The sequence below is a fragment of the Etheostoma spectabile genome, chromosome 12 (genome assembly GCF_008692095.1).
Source record: "Etheostoma spectabile isolate EspeVRDwgs_2016 chromosome 12, UIUC_Espe_1.0, whole genome shotgun sequence".
In the NCBI taxonomy this organism is placed as follows: domain Eukaryota; kingdom Metazoa; phylum Chordata; class Actinopteri; order Perciformes; family Percidae; genus Etheostoma; species Etheostoma spectabile.
In genome coordinates, this window is record NC_045744.1 from 25,319,907 (window position 1) to 25,338,523 (window position 18,617).

The 18,617-nt window shown below is 42.7% G+C and overlaps 2 protein-coding genes across 6 annotated transcripts in view; one reads left to right on the plus strand and one right to left on the minus strand.

Annotated features, from left to right (window-relative positions):
• The window catches only part of yeats2 (YEATS domain containing 2), a 24,411-nt gene extending 14,979 nt beyond the window's left edge, over positions 1-9,432 (plus strand). For 3 of the 4 annotated variants that reach the window (XM_032532611.1, XM_032532612.1, XM_032532610.1), the window contains exons 18-30: positions 363-509; positions 828-1,013; positions 1,995-2,367; positions 2,490-2,624; positions 2,780-2,908; positions 3,206-3,356; positions 4,875-4,951; positions 5,049-5,128; positions 5,892-6,096; positions 6,684-6,919; positions 7,293-7,367; positions 7,633-7,706; positions 7,981-9,432. In XM_032532611.1, the coding sequence (XP_032388502.1) occupies positions 363-509; positions 828-1,013; positions 1,995-2,367; positions 2,490-2,624; positions 2,780-2,908; positions 3,206-3,356; positions 4,875-4,951; positions 5,049-5,128; positions 5,892-6,096; positions 6,684-6,919; positions 7,293-7,367; positions 7,633-7,706; positions 7,981-8,089 (1,977 nt within the window). In that variant the 3' untranslated portion in view covers positions 8,090-9,432. The remainder of the gene's footprint in view (positions 1-362; positions 510-827; positions 1,014-1,994; positions 2,368-2,489; positions 2,625-2,779; positions 2,909-3,205; positions 3,357-4,874; positions 4,952-5,048; positions 5,129-5,891; positions 6,097-6,683; positions 6,920-7,292; positions 7,368-7,632; positions 7,707-7,980) is intronic. The other variant, XM_032532613.1, reaches the window with a different exon arrangement.
• Positions 3,119-16,499, minus strand: map6d1 (MAP6 domain containing 1). 2 transcript variants are annotated; one of them, XM_032532616.1, is made up of 4 exons: positions 15,466-16,499; positions 14,168-14,495; positions 10,236-10,922; positions 3,119-3,130 (listed from the first exon to the last, which is right to left on the minus strand). In XM_032532616.1, exons 1-3 carry the CDS (start codon positions 15,987-15,989, stop codon positions 10,845-10,847), a joined length of 930 nt encoding a protein of 309 aa, XP_032388507.1. In that variant the 5' UTR covers positions 15,990-16,499; the 3' UTR covers positions 3,119-3,130; positions 10,236-10,844. The 2 variants fall into 2 exon arrangements, with proteins under 2 accessions (XP_032388507.1, XP_032388508.1); XM_032532617.1 differs by lacking the exon at positions 3,119-3,130 and adding an exon at positions 7,766-7,776 and having other exon boundaries at positions 10,793-10,922.
• Positions 16,500-18,617: the final 2,118 nt, after the last annotated feature.

Consider the following 18,617-nt stretch of genomic DNA (forward strand, 5'->3'; position numbering starts at 1 on the left):
TACATATTATCTGTACCAGTTAAGAGCTAAAAGGACAATTCTTAGATTTCAAAGGAGGTGAAGTGTTTGTAAGCTGTAAGTATATAAAAGCTGAAGCAGTTGCATTTTACATGCTAACAATGGTTATACCTGTCACATTATGAACATGTACTCTAATGTACTTACAGCATAATATGGGTAACGTGGTAATCTTAGCTTTAACTGTGATTTAAAAGTGGACTGCATCCTGTTTTCTTTCCTTTTTGTTCATGCTGTGTGGTATACTTTGCAGAATTTACACCATGACAAATGTATTGAATTTGAATATAGTCAAAGCAATATGTTGTTGGATTTCTACCGTCCCTAACCCTGCTCGTCCACAGGGCACGTTTCTGGTTGGCCAGCCAGCACAGGGTTCGGGGAAGCAGGGAGGTTCAAGTTTGGCAGGTCATACAGCATCATCTCCAGCAACTGTTAGCCAACAGGCCATCCGGGTGACAGCTGGACAGAAGGCGGCTATCCTGGCTCAGGTCAGTATATAAATGTTTGATTCTAATGGAAGCTGATTCAGAGGATTGTCTTAAAACTTCCACATACCCTGTGTATGACTTACTGTAGGATATTGACCCGCAACTGTGTATTTGACCATTTTAGGTATAAGGTTGAACCGTTTAGGTGTTTCAAAGTCTGGAGAGAAAATTCCCTTTTGAGTTTGTATTGATTTACTGCACTAATTAATTTTCCGCTGCCTCATTTCCACTTTAAGTCTGTTTGTATAAACTGTTGTTTGTTGGATTGTAAGTGAATGGTTGTTCTAAATTCAACTTTGTGATTTCTATGATTGACAGGTGGTGGGCAGCTCGCAGGGTGCACAGGTGAAGTTGTCTGACGGCTCTGTAAAGACGGTCACAGCGGCGGCAGCAGGCCATTTGTCAAAGCCGGGGACGACCACATTGAGGATGACAGGCGGAGTCATCACTGCCGCTAGTTCCACCCCCGGCTCTGTCAGCACAGCAGCAGCCAGTCAACAACAGGCTAGTTTTACAGTCCTCATATGCTTCTGTTTTATTCTGTCTGACAGCTGTTCATTTTTAAAAGTCCAGTTCAAACTAAACAGCAACAAACATGAAACAATCCCAGTTGATCCCTTTTTGTTGCTTTTATTCCTGTTTTTTACAAGTGAGAGATAAGTGTTCTACTCGCCACTGCAGTATGAATGCATAGAAAACAGGAGTGACCAAGGTCAGTGTTGTGTTTATCAGAGAGAGTACAGAGAGTTTAGGTAGTGTGTGACAAGCCCTAAGCATTCCATCAGCAGTGGTCTGTGTTTGGGTGATTACAACTTCAGAGTCAGTGGCCGGGCCTCATTAACTTGACTAATGGAAAAACACGAAAAGACTTAGAGTCTCCAACAAGCAAAAACAAATATGGATACAGTATATATCCGTAAAAAACACGCTGCTCTGGAGATGTTGACGCAAACACAGATGAGGACTACATCACTGCTTTTCTGGTTTTGGGAAACATACCCTTTCAATACTGTTAATTAAATTATGAAGACTTTCTGTGAAAGAAATTGACTCTTTTGTCTTTGAGAATTCCATAAAACCAGTGACCTGATCGACACATCTCACTCTGGGAGTTGCATGGCACTGGAAAACAAATGTGATCAGAACAAAGAAAAGACAGTTAACACTAACTCTTAAATCCTGCTACAGTGAAGTAAATTTCCTAGCACTCCCTCTAGCACCCAAATACATTTTTATTTATTTGTAATGAATCATTTTAATTTGTCTATGTTGCTCTATGAAAACATGTCATGCACACTATAACAGCACAGATTGTTTTCAAAACAATATCAATATATTCAAACTCTGTCAAGACTCCATGAGGATCCTTTCCGTCTTCGCTGTCCTTGGGCTTATATGACTGACACACACACTGGAAGAATGCAAAATGACAGCGTTTCTTTTTAGTTTCTGGTTGACAGCTGTGTTTTAATGTGCTCTGTGCAGGCAGCCGATGGCGGGATGTCTGCGTCTCTGCACCACTCACTCCTGGTGGCCGCCAACCAAGCAGCAGTAATCAGTGCCGCTAAGAGCGCCAGTGCTGCTGCTGGAGGCAGCCTGTCGAAGACTGCTGTTGCCACCTTGGTCAAGGGCTCTGGCAACTCTGCCACCATGACAAAGAGTGCTGCGGGTTCAACGGGAGCTGTAGTAACAGTAGCCAAAGGCATTACCAACATGCCCGTCATCAGCATGTCCAAGGCTGCAGGCGTGGGGAATGTGGTGGGTGTGCCCAAAAGTAGCGGCACATCATTGGTCACTGCAGCCTCGTTAGTCAGTGGAATGGCAGCAGGAGGAGGGAAGACGGGTGCTACTCTCTCAGGTGTGCAGTACTGCTTTCATCACCTGGTTTGAATGTTTTGTACAAGTTCAGTTACTTAAAAAATAGTACAGGTCCAGCCACATATTGCTCTTCATCTGAAATGTATTTTGTGTTTTGTCCAGGTATGCTGAAGATCCACTCTGGAGGTTCCAGTTCCCAGCAGACCGTCTTAACCATCCCTGCCAACCAGCTCAAGCAGCTGGGGGTTGGCACTGGGTCTGGAGGGGTCCAGACCATACTCATGCCTGTTGGGAAAGGTAAGTATCCCTGACACAGCAAATGGCCACATACTTTCAAACATCAACTGTAGCTTCTCTCTCTCTGCAGTAAACCATCTTCCTCCCCTCTCATTTCTCATCTAACCGTAATGGGCCATTGATCCATCCTGTGTGTGTGTGTGTTCTGTGGATAGTATTGTCTAAAGGCCCATTCTCCAGTACTCCTTCCTCCTCTTCCACCACCCCTGGAACAGCTGGAGTTGGATCCTCCCAAAGTCCTGCCAGACAGGTGTCCCCCTCCCTTGCCCTGCCTCTGGCACAAGGTGAGAGGGGTCCATCCCCACTCTCCCCTCTTCTCTCATTCTTTCCCTCTTTTACCTCCCTTTCCTTCCATTCTGTCATTATGTTTTGATACTATTAGCGATACCATACTACGTTTTGGTACAGAGAACACATTTTTTTCAACAAAAACTGAAGTGTAGCTGATGCAAATTATTTTACTCTTCTCAAATGCATAAGTGTTTAATATATACAACAAAGATTTACTTTAACCTCAAAGCTAATAATGTGTAATTATTGAAATTATTCTTTCTCTCACACTTGCTTTTCTGCTGTCACAGTGAAGACAGAGCCAGGTGCCAGCACAGCTGTCACAGCTGGTCCATCTCCCCCCGTGACTGCTCCTGTCCCCAGTTCTGTTCACGTGGCGTCTACAGCTACCACAGTCAAGCAGGAGCAAGGGGCCGATAACTCTGCACACGACCTCATCAAGTTAGTACAAGAACAAGTCACAATGCTACTTTGACTTACAGCACATCGACTGATTCTTAGCAGGATAGATGATTTAGTTTCTGTTAAGAGGAACGGTGCAAGGGAAGAATCAGATTTTTCTCTGCAACTGTGTTTTTAAATATATATTTATTTCACCACTTAAGTGTTAACATATCCTTATTTAACTTGTTGAACACAGTGAATAATAGTGTAGCTCCGTTATTAAAGCTATCAAATAGCTACCAGCATAGTAATGGAAGGTTTTAAAGGAGAATTACAGCCAATTTTACATTGATCTTGATCGCTATAAATATGCAAGTAGTTTTGATGAAAAAAACCTGACCCAAATTGGTGCAGGCAACACAGAGTAGCTGCAGCTACGTGTACAAGCTTCCACTGAGCTAAAATGGCAGTTGTCAGGGTACATTTTACAGTGCCTTTTTGCCTCTTAACAGACACAAAATCCAATTAAAATGTCTGTGCAACATGAACAGGGCCTTTACAGTGCAACAATATGCATTTTCAACTCAGACATTGTTTAAATTCACCTACCAGTACCATGTCACTATCCTGCCGGTAGCTACCTCACCCTGTTAGCTGCTAGCTGTTAGCTGCTAGCTGCCGTCCATGATAAGTGTGTTCAGTCAGGCGTCTGTGATAATCATCACGCAGCAGTTCCGTGTGTATTTGCTGCTCATTCATTTTGTGTGTGATTGATCTGGTGTTGGAGAGTAAGAGTCTTGTTGATTTATGTGGTAACACAGTGATAGCGTTAGAGAAGGCTAGCTGTAGTCTCACACTGAAGTCCCAGTGTAGCAGGAAAAGGTAAACAGTGTGCAGATCGCTACAAAAAGCAAGGATGTTGCTAGCATCACAGCTAGCAGCTAACAGGTTGAGCTAGCTACCGGCAGTTTTGTTTTGTTTATTGTAAATGTTTTTATTTTGTCCATGATAAATGAGTTTTTGGTTGGTATGCTATTGTTGTATGTTTATTGTTTTCGGGCCCCTCTGAAAAGCTTTTAATAGCTTATTTGGGGTTTCCAATTTCATGCGTCCTGTATATGATCGTTGTACCTCATGAAATTGTGTTTGGATATACAATGATGACGTGTGAAAAACAAAAACGAGAAAACGAGGATAGAGACAGGGTACGTAGTGAATTTAAACAGTGTCTGACTTGAAAATACATATTGTTGCCACATAAGTGGCATGTTGCACAGACATTTCATTGCATTTCGTGGCACACAGAGAGAGGCACAAAGGCACTCTAAAACTTGCCCACACAACTGCCGTTTTAGCTCAGTGGAAGCTTGTGCACGTAGCTGCAGAGACTCAGTGTTGCCTGCACCGATTTGGGTCGGGTTTTTCAATTGAAAGTACTCGCATATTTATATATCAATCAAGATTTACGTACAAATTGTCTGGAATTCTCCTTTTAAGAACACTTTCTGTTCCCGGTAGCCAATGAAGTAAATTTATCTGGTAGTACACCTGACACTTCTGTGATTCCCTTGTCAGCACTGAGCACATAGAGACCATGATGCAGCTGCTGACCGCCGTGGTGAAGAAGTTCCCTCTTATTGTGCCAGATAAGAGTAAGTGAGCTTGTCTTCCATTTGATATGCTTAAAAACAGACTGAAAGCTAATGGCTGGGTTTTGTCAAGCTGTTTGTTTTTTGTTTGTTTGTTTAGCTGAAGACTCCCATCCATTCTGTGCCTCTTCAACGGAACAGTATTATTCCTGGAATATTGGCAAGCGCAGAGCATCAGAGGTGACTTTTTGTTGTTTTATTTGTGTGTGTGAATGATGATGAAAATTCAAAATGAAAGCTGTACAATATCTGTGCCTTTGAGTGATCATAAAGCCGGAGGGAGGTCAAACTTCTGATAGGACAGTGGTTGTGAAGAAAAAATATCTTACCATATTTAATAAAATCTTGAAAATTACAGCTGCATTGTTTACTCAACAGAAAAATAATCATTGTCATGTTAGGCTTTTTTTGTGGTTTTTTTTTTTTGGGCATTTTATAGACAGCATTTTATAGACTCAGAAACAGCAATAGCAGTTGCTTTCCAGTTTCCAGGGTGAGGGTGCATGTAATGTCAGTGATTATTTGCACCGTTTGCAGTTTTCTTGCCTGTGTAATCTGTCTTGGTGCTCGGTGCTGGGCCCCATGACTCAGCATGCTTTCTGCTTGCCTCATGTCTTCCTATCTATCTGGTCAGATGTGTATCTCTGCCTGGTTGTCTTCTCTCATCTCTTCCTAATGGGTCATCAATAGCTCAAACAGAATAGTCCATGTCTTAGCTGTCTGTCCTCTTTCTCTGACTATAAAAGGCTCTCAGACAAGCCCGGAAATGGATATTTATATCTACAGGTCACTCATTTACATAGGGGACAGGGGACTCAAAGAGAATGTGTGCACGTCAGTTCTTAGCAGTCACAAAATGTTAATCTATGTGAAGTTGTAGATTTTAGGTTTTTAGGCCTAATGTACAGTTTTAAATAATAGATCTTGGCATGTCTCTGCGTAGCTTCAGCGAGCAGTGGCGGTAAAGCGGGTTGTCCAAGATGTGTTGGACCGCTCGCCCCGCCTGCAGGCCCTCACCCCCCCAAAGACCAGAGAGGTGGTGCAGTGGTGCCGGCAGAGGGGCTACACGCCACCTGACCTCGAGCCCCAACGCAAGAATGAGGACGAGTCCATCGAGGACATCCTCACGCAGATAGACAACGAGCCTGGTGAGTTTGTGTGGGTTTTGGGTGCATAGCTTCTACACAGGGGTTCTTTACTTTACCTTGTTATTGCGATTTTACAGTTGACTCTTTTTTTTCTTCCTTAGCTCAAAGTGGATCCATAATCTCCTTTCAGTGTTGCCTGTGTGGGTGTAGTGCCACGCAGTCACCAGTTGGTCCAGTAATTTGTTTGCAGTCCAGTAGTGTGTGTGGGTGGCCAGTGTGCAACCTCAGTGTTTTTGTTCAGCCATGTTGTTTTATTCACAGAGAGTTCTCATTAATTCTGTCTTTTGTCTGTAAAGGGTGAGAAATAAGGCTGCTTAGCTCAGTGAGTCAAACACTTGCCTGGGCCAGACAATGTGATAATCTGTGTTTGTGTTCTCCTCGTCCCTTCTTCTTGCACAACTATCTTGCTTTTGTCACATTGTTGAACTAGTAAAATGAGCCAATATATTTTAACATTTTTCCTTGAAACACATAGCCACACAACAAGCAACTGAGTGAAAATACTGCTGCGGTTGCTGTTATTGCTTGGCTGGGATGCTGCTGCTTGTGAACTGGTGCGTTAAATGTACATGTGAATCGGTCCGCAGAGTGCCCAACGACCCTGAGTAGCTGCGAGGAGCTGGTGCTTCGGCTGGAGCAGATGCAAGCTCTGCTGAAGACTGAACCAGAGGAGGCAGATGACAAAATAGTCGACATCATCACTGTGACCCCTCCCTGCCAGAAACTAAAGGTCAAAGAAGAGAAGCAAGAGGCTGATGCTGAGCCCAATTTCTTCCTGGGCCCATGCATGTCCGCCCAGTTTGTCAGTGAAACAGCGCAGCAGGTCAGCAACCTCTCTGGGGTGAATGTATTTTCAAGACGTTTTTTGGAAACTACAGTTACAGTGAGACGGCTCGGTTGGAAACATGGACGTAGTCATATTTTCAAATCTTCAATTAGATTTATAGATTTTTTTAAATTCTCAATTTTGTGATTCCGTCCATGATTCTGTTACTACAGAAACTATTGGGCTTAACCTTAATGCCTCAGTCTGTAACTGGCTCCAACCATGCCCTCATCAAAAAAAGACACTTGCCATCGGGCTAAACGGCTTTTCGGGGGGGCATCCTGAATCCTATTATTGTGTATCTTCTATTAACTGTTTTTGAACTAGATGAAGTTGGACTATTTTTATATGATTCCTTTTTCTCCCTCAGATCGGGGTAACCTTCCAGCCAGTCGAGGTGGAGAAGAATGTGTTCGCTCCAGTAGTTGAAGCAATGATACTAAAGGTCAGTCACTATACAGGCCAGGACAGAGAAAAAAGTCGGCCATTTACAGTAGCTCATCATAACCTCAACATACCCTTGACTAGAATGATGAATGTACAGTGTGTATGAGATGTGCACCGTATATAAGTATTCCATCTTTCACCTTGTACTGTATGCAAGAGTGGGTTTCTTTGTGACTAAGTGTGTGTGTGTGTGTGTGTGTGTGTGTGTGTGTGTGTGTGTGTGTGTGTGTGTGTGTGTGCGTGTGCGTGCACGTGCACTGCAGGCTACTGAACAGTTTGCCAGTGACATCCTGAGAGAAGCTCTGGCTGGAGCCTACGCTAAATCCCCTCAGAACAGGTTAGCTTCTTCTTTTTTTCTCTCTTTCTAACATGCAGCCTTCTCAATGTTCCATTTTTCACTTCATTCTCTAAATCTAGGGCTTGATAGATAGCCCATAGTAATTGTTTCTAAACAATATTGAAATACGCAATTTAAATTCAGTAATGTACATGTACATGTAAGATCCAGTGGCTGCATATGCCCCAATGAGATCGCTTACCTAACACATCTGAAAAAAAAAAGTAATAATGATTTTCAATTCAGTAATGATTTATGTTATTGGGTTTTGCAGGACTCCAAGAGAGATCACAGCCATGAACATCCACCAGGCGGTCAGTAGCATCCCCACCTGTGACTTCCTCACCAACACACACATGGGTTACCTGTCTAAGGACAATTGAGGCATAACAAGATTGACTGGTAATCGACATATACTGAGATGTGAGGACTGTTGGAGACTGTGAACTGACTGTGTGAATATTCACCACTGGATGTAGTCCTGTTGCCTCAGGTTGCACAGTAATAACTAATGTACTGTATTGATTAACTTCATTATAGAAGGGCTCAGCTTGCTTCTTACAGCAGCCGCACAGCAGTGGAATAACAAATGTTTCAATTACTCTGGGTATATCGTGACATTTTAGTCCTAATGTATCGAGAAAAAGCATTGTGGGACTTGTGTTATTTGATTTTGAGAGGCTGTTGTGCTCTTGCTTACCTCATAACAAGATTATTTTTAATGACGCGTTTCCTGCTTGACGGCCTGCTAGTCATCAGGGAAATGAAGCATAAGTGACTTCAAGGCTAAAAAATAATAATAGTAGTTGTCCCCTCCTTCATTCTTCCCTCTGATGTCACAGATTCAGTTTACCAGCAGGGGTGAACAGCATGTTGGAAACACTAAAGAACACCTGTGTATTAGAGTTCTCTATCAATCACGTTGATAGTAATGTTTGGCGGATACTTTGGACAAAGCAAACGGAGAGATTCTTCCAAAAGTGTCGATGCCTTGGCAACCAATGATTTGTCACTGCAAACATGCTTTGATGTATTTCAGTGTTACCTGGCAGAGGTAATTATGGCTCTTACAATACCGCTGTTTTGTAAGGCAACCTAATTATAAGAAACATGAATCACTTATCTCTTCTGACGGGGTTATGAAAAATCCCATGTTGGACTTTAACAAGACAGACCTTATATAGTTTAATGAACTAATTATACCGTCATTCGAAATTTAAGTCTCAATATCTTCTCTCCTTCAAGAAACAGGTTTGATAGCCAGTTGAAAGTGCTTTTAAGTGTTCTGGTTAACAACCATAATGTATCAGTCGTGTGATGTACACGGTGTATGTGACCAATATGAAATAGATGGTGTTTTTGAATCCTGTTTTATTTTTTTATCTTATAACAAGAACTGCGAACAGCAATGCCCTAACAGTAGTGAGTGTGTGTGTATGAATACGTGTGGATAGTGGATGTAGTCCTCACAAACATTAATGCATTTGATGGTGTGTGTGCGCGAGTGTGTTGTCCGCTGGTGTAGTGTTGGTAATTCTGATTAATGTGGAGCTTTGCATTATGTTAATGTGTGGATGATTGGATGAGAGGAAGTGTTTGGCCTGAGTGGTTGTGGTGCTTGTTCAACCAAATTAGTGTAGAAGGTTACCCAAACATTGTATTTTCATGTTTCAGTGCAAACCAAAAATATAATCAATATTCTTGTAATAAACAAAGAAAAACTCAACTTGAATTATTTCTTATATTCATTTCAAACCTGAGTCGTGTTGAACAGGTTTGTTTGATTTGGATTGTTTTTTGATGAACCTAATCAGGATGGACTGTGGACGATGAACTCGAATAGCTCTTGATTATCAAGGAATAGTGATGTAGGTCTGTTAGAATCTAGAGTTAAAGGGCCAGTTCTCCTAAATTACATAAAAACACATTTTCTCATAAACCTGCTATCTAGCCATGCATATAGTTTGGGTTTTTCTTGACCTGGTATTAAAATATCTGTCTCTGAGATTTTTTTTCACTGCCCCGATACAATTGAGGTAGAGACTAATGTTTCCAGAAAGACAGTTTTCATAACTAAGAAGTCCCTATGAAAACTGTCGACACCACTCATGTCTTAACGGTAATAATGATCTTCTCATCTAATTCTCAGAATGATAGCAAATAAGCATTTACCAAAATTGCTTAGTTAAACTACGCCTTTAGATTAAATGCCAATGGCGTTAGCACAAACAAAATTGCATTCCACTATATTGACTTTGTTAAAGGCAGAAATCTAAGTTTGAGTGGACAGACCCTTGAGCACTGACTATAAAGAGAACAAGCGAGTGTGTTCATCTACTTTCACATTAACCTGATCTTAAGTATCACAGTGGTTAATTGCAATCTGTACTCAATTCAGAGAATCCTCTAAATGACTAATAATGCCCACAGCTGTGTGATACTATAAAAGAAAGAGTCATCTCATAGAAAGTGCTAAGAACCTAATATTCTTTTATTGTAATTTCACTTGCATTATTATATTTGTTAGACCACAACAGATAGACCAAACAATACTTCCGCGGAAAAGTAACTAATATAAAACTAATTGAATACTGAGCAAATAAATAACTTACTTTCTAGCAGATTTCCAGCAGAACACCAAAGGGCAACATAGTACTGTAAGCTTAATGTAACACCTAATGACCAACCAGTTAATTTATTATTGGAGCAGACTAACTCTAATTTACAATAAAAGGACAAGTCAGCAGGTACACACACACACACACACACACACACACACACACACACACACACACACACACACACACACACACACACACACCCAGACACATACAGACACATACATACAAATGCACAGAGCAGCCAGTTTCATGTGCATCTATAACTGCAAAAGCAAAACAAAAAAAGCTCTTTTTGAAACTATTTAGTTACGTGCATATCCATTTCCATAGCAACAAGGGCAGGAAGGAGTGTAAAAGGAGGGGGCGCTATCTACCTGTCTCCCCTTGGGATAGTGACGCTGCAGCTCCACAGGCTTCACAACAATATACATTCCCTTGCATAGATTATTGTGTTGTGGAATGGACTTTGTTGACTCCTTTAAACTGAAACCGCTCTGGTTGGAAATCAGAGCAGCTGTCAGATGTTGAAGACCCTGGGTCCACTCTGAAAGACAGCAGAGGAGTTCGGCGGGAACTTGGTCTTCACCAGATGTTCCTGAGAGAGAGAGAGAGAGAGAGAGAGAGAGAACATTAGCTTTTAAGGTGATCAGTGAGATTAAACCAGAGAGGGCAGCAGCTGTGGTGCTCACACTGGACCCATGAAATAAGAGGAGACTGGTTTTGGCTGTGCCGTCAAGAAGCATCAGGTCTGCTGTTAGCACACTCGCAGCGTGGCCTGGGATGCTATTTCCTGCTTAGTGCTGTCCTGCTCTGCTGATGGCAGCGGTTCTCAAAGCCTGACCAGAATCTATCTTGGGCTGTGGCGAATAAACAAAGTCACCCATATTGTAGTCTTTCTAGCAATTATTGGATCTGTCAATGAAAATGGGCCAGGCTATTTCAATTTACTTGAGCAATGTAGCCCAATCACAGCCCAAGTCTTTGGAGAGATTGACGGCTTGCTGTCCCAGCAGCTCTTTGAATTTGACTATACAGCGCTGTGGGTGGCAGGGAAGGCAGTTCATGTTGTTCAGCAAGTCATTATGGTGTGTGAGTGTATCCCACACCCACAAACACACATACGCACACACACAAATAGACTTTGGCTTTTCTACTTTGTGTAGCAGCCAGGTCTACCTCTCTTCTGAATTAGATTGGTGCCAAAGAAGACTGCAACATCGCACTTTAACAGATAATCCATCAAATGGTGCTCACTAACACTCCGCTACACACACACACACTTCATTCTCTCCCTCTCGCATTCTCTATCACCTATCTATCATCTATCTAGCATCTCATTCCTCTCTTTTCCCTCAACCTTCTTTTGCCTTTCCCTGGCTCTTAATACAATCCTCTCCTCCCCGCCAGAGTTGTGCCAGCTTGGCACAGGACTCTCCCTCTGTTGTCCCGGGCAGCGTGGGAAAAGGGAAGAGATCCGAGTTAAAGACAATGGGAGAGAAAAACAAGGAGAAATCCTGGCATGGAGATAATGGAGAGAGAGAATAGGGGAGTTAACAGGAATGTGAATGTTAGGCTGCATTGTCCCTGCAGGCTGTCTAACATCTTTATGCAGTTTAAAACCATTTCTATCCCTCTACTGTGCATCTACTCTATGCTACCATACAAAAATCATATTCAGAAGTTAAGCACGGTTGCCTGTGAGCTCTGAGAGTGCAAGTTTAAAATTTCGGGGGGGGGGCTGTGCTGACACTGACTATGTAACGACCAAGAATTTGTCATAACAAGAGTTTCCTGCTGAAGTTTCCACTCTGCATTCTAAATGTTTTCCCCATTCAGCGGTTTTGTCTTGCTCATCCCTGACACACACACACGCACACACACAGTGAGGATTATACAGCCCATCCTTGCCAATCTGTTTGCCTTGTGTTGCATTTACCATGCCTGATCCTAACACACACTTCTGTGATGACAGGGCTGCACTTGTTTAAGCCAGACAAGTCATACGTGCCGGGTTTTAGGTTTAACAGAGGTTCATTCTCTCATCTGGCAGCTCACAACAACCTCTCGCTGGGATGTTTTAAAATTAGGTTTGCGAGTTCAGTGAGTTCAAGAGAACGCGTCTCTCTCTCTCACCATGAAAAACATCAGCCCATCCTGTTGTGCCAATTGTCTGCTGGGTGTCACAAAATTAGAGACAGCTTTTATCTGTTGAGATGGACTTTATGTGTAATATAGGTGGGGGAGCACACGATTTGACAGATTTAATAATAATGAGAATTTCATGGCTGCCTAACTCCTTTATCACAGAGCAGATTTATTCTGATTTCAGCCGCTTATACGGGACTTAACCTTAAAATCTTTTAATGAGTAAATACAGTCAGTCAGTTCTGCTCCATGCTAAATGAGGGAGCTTGGCCTGCTCTGTATTTTACAGAATGGCATCATAAACTAAGAATGCCCTCAATAACACATGCCAGTAGAGTGCCATGACCCAGTGTAATGCATAGTGGAGTGGGATGTGTAATGCTTGGTCAGACACATCTGCAGGGGGCGGCTGAGCCAATAATGAGTCGGCAGTGAGGGGGCCACCAGTGACCGGGGTCGATTATCTAAGATCAACTTAAATCTGCTGCCAGGCTGGTTTGTGTCGCGCTGGCAGATTGTGGTATAGCTGCATGAAAACTGCACATGTGCATGTGTGTGCTTGTGGTTGCGTGTGGATAATATTGACTGCACCGTTCAGTCCCACAGCCGAACATACTGCCAGCAGCACATCACTTCTTAATGTGCCGTGAACTCTCACTCCAACTGGGCCAGTTTTATTAATAGAGTCTGTGTCCCGCCATTGACATCCCTCACTTTGACCTCCATCACCATCACACAGGATATTCAGAGACACAAGAGCTTTAGAAAGCAGTGATTATTCTAAAACATTATGCAAATAACCACTTATATTTCTCTCATAAACAATTCACCTTTTTTTCTAAACCTCTGAAGTTGCAGGACTGAGAGCAAACATGCAGACATTTTAGAAAACTCTGAGGTCATAAGTCCAGGTAAGGGGGGTGTCCCTTCACCCAGTTTATCCTGCAATAATCAGGAACAACGAACTGATGCGTTCTCAGCTTCCTGAGCAAATCCCCTTGCATTTTTGTTGTTGCGCGTCAATAAGACATCTTGTTCTTTGTGTGCCCGTCTTTCTGTCTCATTATGTCCGAGAGCACAAATCTGGGACAAAATGTACAATTGTGTGAATATTTGGGTGATTCTTCAACTGTTCATATAAACTTTTTTGTAATAGCTCAGTCACGTGTATGTTAAATAAATAAAAACTTTATTGTATTATAGTATCTTCTATAGACCTGGAAAAATAACAGATTCTTCATAATTTAGACTCCATATACAGATTATGATTCATATAAATTTCCCTCTAAACGTTATAAGTGACAATACATTTTGCTACAGGTTTATTTTGTTTTCTGATCAAAATGGACCACACTTTTTGTCTTCATCAAGCTCTATTCAGGTCAAAGTAATGAGTGGAGTAGCAGCAGAGTGTTACCTAACGCAGTACGTGGCCTGTTTTAAAGAGCTGGGTCACTTTGAGCTGCTTAGGGACAGAATGCTGTATCACTTTTCTAAAATGCTCCGGCAGCAACAGGCCACCGGGGAGATGACAGAAGAGGACTTGCAGGTGGAACATGCTGCAATTTAGACCTGTAGCACCTCCAATGTTTTTTTTTACATTGGATGGCTCCTGCAGCTGAAGGATTGACACCAGCTTTTTCATTTAATACATCCCATAAATACACCATTTGACTGCTGTCTTGGCAGGCTTACCTCTCCCATGGTCGTTATACTGAGCTCAGCCCTCGGAGGCGGGACGCTCTGCTGGACGCTGGAGGGGACGGGTGGACTGCCAGCTCGCGTGGCAGTGGGGATGGGCTGGGGGACAGCAGCAGGTTCTATGTTGGAGGCAGCAGATGCGATATTGTGCTCCACCTGATGCAGCCCAATGGACCTGTGGAACTCCCCGCTGTAGGCAGCCTGGTAGCTAGTCTCACGCGGGACCTGGGTTGCCTCGGTCCCTGGGCTTGAGTATTGAGCTGGAGGATTTTTCCTTGCACTTTTGGCTGGTCTCGCTCCTGTCCACGGCTTGTACTCATGCCTAGAGAAAGAGAGATGCATCAGGGAGCTGATGGAGGCTCAGAACAGGCACAAGTGTATCTAAGTGTGATTTAAAGGGGCATTCTACCGACTTGACATGGGGAGAACAGTGTACTTCTCATGGGGAGTGCTAAGTTTGTGAAAACTGTTTTAATGTTATCTGTAACATCTTACGTTATTATGTAAAATCTAGCTGTGAAAATAACTCAGATGAGGACAGGATTAGGCATTGGGAGGTAGATTTAAAAAGATGCGAGCATTAACCAGGCAGGGATGGTCTAATGAAAGATCAATGTTTTCATGTTTGTTTCATTATTTGAAGTGTTTGATCCTAAAAGACCTGATATTTCAGCCTCAGCTTTTTGCAAATGTGTCCCTAGCAATATTAGACACAAAATCACCAAAAATACCATAAGGTCATCTGGATGGTTGGAGGTCTGGACCAACCAAGGTATCATAATAAAATCTGAGGGGTTGCATATTTCAAATAAGAAGCTTTTTTTTTACTGTCAAGTAGTGCACAGTTTTAGCTCTCAAAACTCTTAAATCTGACAATCTTCGGTTGCACTGCTTACAATTCATGGGACATATGACAAGGGATTGTTTCATTGTTTTTTTTGTTTTTTTAAAGGGTCATCATAAGCCAAAAAGGCTGGGACTCACTGCTCTAAAACTTTCATATAACCTAAAATAAAATGCAAGACAAAATCTAATAGACTATTCAGACTTTGGCTCTCTCATATATGAATATGAAATGTGTAAGAGAATTATTAATGACCCCTATCTCAATTCAGGCTGGCAGGGTACACCCTGGAAGTCAATATTAACTATTAAAATGCATCTAATTATGCCTCAAAGCAGGCATCAGCATATCACGGGCCCGCCGTTTCCCTGACAGCTCCAACAGTCGGATGCGGTGGACAGCGGCAGGTGCTGAAACAAGTAGCCTACCAGACGATGCCAGGTCCTACCTGTAGGAGCTGGTTTTGCTCTCCTCCAGCCAGTGCCTCTGCCCCCTGCCCCGCTCCTCTCTCTCCCCCGGTGTTGCCCGGCCGGGGTGACAGTTCACCGGGTTGTCCGAAACACTGTCTGCCCTGCTGCCCCCGTTACTAATCCAGGGGAAGTGTTCCTTCCTGGGAATGGGCCAGGGTTTGAAATCCTGCTTGTACTGGGTGACGCTGTTGAAAGGCACTCCGGGCGGGTGGTAGTCCTCCCGTGGCTTGTAACTGCCCTCCTTCCGCGCCCTGAAAGATCCTCGGCTCCCCGGGCCATCTTTGGGTGCGTGAGTGGCGCCGGCGGCACGCGGTTCCGGGATGGAGTAGTTATTCCCGGGTGCGCGCTCCGAGGCGGAGACCAGTTTGGTCACGGACCGCACCTCCTGCTCCGCGATGTCCGAGTAGTTCTGGACGGTGAGCGGGACGGAGAGGTCCGATTTGTCGAACTGGTTCCAGAAGCGAGCCAGGCAGCACACTCTGCTGATGCACGGCCAAGCCATCCCCCCCCCACCCCCCACCCCTCACACCCACCCTAACTAACTGTTTGATTTGCGGAGGCGAGCGGCAGAAAAGCAAACAAAAAGAACAGAAAAAGAAGAGAAAGCGGCCAAAGATCAAAGGTTACATTCGGACATAGCATCGCCCTCACTTCACGTCGGTTTGTGAGAAGCTGAGAACATATAATGTCCAAGAGTCCATGACGGCAGCAGAGGAGTGCCAGCGGAGATGAGCCGGTCTGTCGGGGACCGTCATTGAAAATTCCTCTCACGTGGTTTGTGATAGTGCCTCCACTATGCAGAGGAAGCTGTTGCAAATTATTTTCCGCATCTCCAGCCGGATCCAGAGTGCACGCATCCGATTCCAAATCAAAGAACCGTTATTATTTTCCTCAAGCCACTTGTGCAATTAAAATCGGGAAAATGTGATTAAATAGTTGTATGGCTTCTAACTTGCCATCACTGATATTACTGGAGTAGGCTACCCTAACTCTAGCCAGTATGAGGGTTACATAATTATGATGCAGCGTCAGTATGCTGTAGGTGGAACCCAAACGCATCTCCTCAAACCGGATAACCCCAGCTGAGAAGATTTTGAAATGGTTCTCCGGTTACTCTTTCCCATGTGTTGCATCAACCTGCTTCATTTAGAACTACATGGAGTTAATGAGGTAGATTGAAAAATACACTGTACACTTTTATCCAAAGAAGTAATTGCTTTCTTTACAATTATTCACTTTAAATCAAAACAGCAGTCCACATATAGTCTAAATGGAAATAGGGGTCCACGCGCACCATACAGAGACAAATGAACACATGTTCCCACACAACATAATGACCCTATTTCTGTACAAAAATAGCAAAAGATCATTTTTTTTCATTCTCTCAAGCGCATAGGGTGATTTTTTTTTCACAAGCTGTCATTTCTTTATCATTGTCTTTATTAAGTGTCTATTAAAATTAAATTGGGTACCAAGCTGAAATGTCTAAAATGCTTTATTTTCAACCCTTTGCACCAAACCAAAAATTCGTAAATATGATGTAAAGTGGCATTACTTTTGATTACTTAGAGACAAATGGACACATTTTTCTATAGGGAAATTGTCATGTTATTTTCTACATCATCTTGACCATCTGTGGTCAAGAAAAAAAAAAAAATACAAATGGCAGCCTGAAACGGGTTTATGTTAACCTTTTACTGCACCTGTGAAGAACCTACACAAGACAGACAGGAATGAACCTGGCTTAACGGGAGGATTCCCTTCTCTTACCTGAGTGACACACTGGATGTGTTTTCTAACCCAGAGTTGAAATGTACATGGCATAACGGGAGGATTCCGTTTTAGAGTATCCTTAAAATGAGTAAAAATATAACAACCTGAAAAGATTTCAAATACAGCTTTACTTGGACATTTAATTTTAAAATCTTACATCAGAATGATACAATATTACTTGAGTGGCCCACTGGATGTGCTTTCTCACCCAGAGTTGGAATGAAACTGGCTTAGCAACAGGAGTCTTTTTTTTTTTAAGTATCCTGAAAGAGTGAAAATATGGCTTTAACAACCTGAAAAGTATGACAAATATAGCTTCAGACATTTAAGCCTTTAATTTTAAAATCCTACTTCAGAATGGTCTGATACTACCCAAGTAACACACGGGATGTGTGTTGTCTCACCCTCAGTTGGAATGAATCTGGCTTAACAGGAGGATTCTTTTTTTAGAGTAGCCTGAAAAAGGAAAAGTATGGCTTTAACAGCCTGAAAAATATGTCAAATACAGCTTTAGACATTCAAGCCTTTAATTTTTAACTCTTTTTCAGGCTGCTGTAAAAAGGAATCCTGTTAAACCAGATTAATTCCACCTCAGATTGAGATAACACATATCCAGTGTGTCACTTGGGTAAAAATCGGACCATTCTGATGAAGGAATTTAAAATTAAAGGCTTAAATGTCCAAATAAGCTATATTTGAAATCTTTTTCAGGCTGTTAAAGCCATACTTAACTCTTTTTCAGGCTACTCTAAAAGGGAATCCTCCTGATAAGCCAGATTCATTCTACCTCAGAGCGATAGTGTGACAGTTCAATGAAATGAGGACGAAAACGTAGAGAGGAGGCAGGCGAGTGTTTTGTTGAAGTTTTATTAACAAAAAGAGTCCAAACACAGGAATCCAGAAGTCAAAAACCAACGACTCAAGGAGAACACAAAGTCAAAAAAATCCAAAAGGTCCAAAAGAGAAAAGAAAAAACAAACTGGAAAGAACTCAAGAGGGGTCGACTGCTCACAGGGAAGAGGCAAGCGCAGAAAACACTGACTGGAATGCACACAGCCAGGAGCAAACTAACCAAAGGATCTGACAAGAGACCAGGGAAACACAGACAGTGTCTCCTGGACAATGAGATAACGAGAGGCAGGTGACAAAGGGCTGGGAAACAGGTGGAAGACATCAGGTAATCACAGGAGCAGGAAACACAGGAAGTAAAACTAAAGACTAGACAGCACAGAAAACCAGACTCTCAAAATAAAACAGGAAACAGAACATACAGACACTCTAGGGAAACTTAAGACAGAAACTACAACTCAAGACGGGGGAGGACACTAGGACACAAGCACAAGGAGACAAGACAGAA

Excerpts from the sequence above, each read along its gene's own strand:
- map6d1 (XM_032532616.1), bottom strand. The coding sequence starts at position 15,989 with ATGGCTTGGCCGTGCATCAGCAGAGTGTGCTGCCTGGCTCGCTTCTGG. Across the intron at positions 14,496-15,465 it reads AGCAAAACCAGCTCCTACAG|GCATGAGTACAAGCCGTGGA; the intron begins GTAGGACCTGGC and ends CTCTTTCTCTAG. Across the intron at positions 10,923-14,167 it reads GTATAACGACCATGGGAGAG|GAACATCTGGTGAAGACCAA; the intron begins GTAAGCCTGCCA and ends TCTCTCTCTCAG.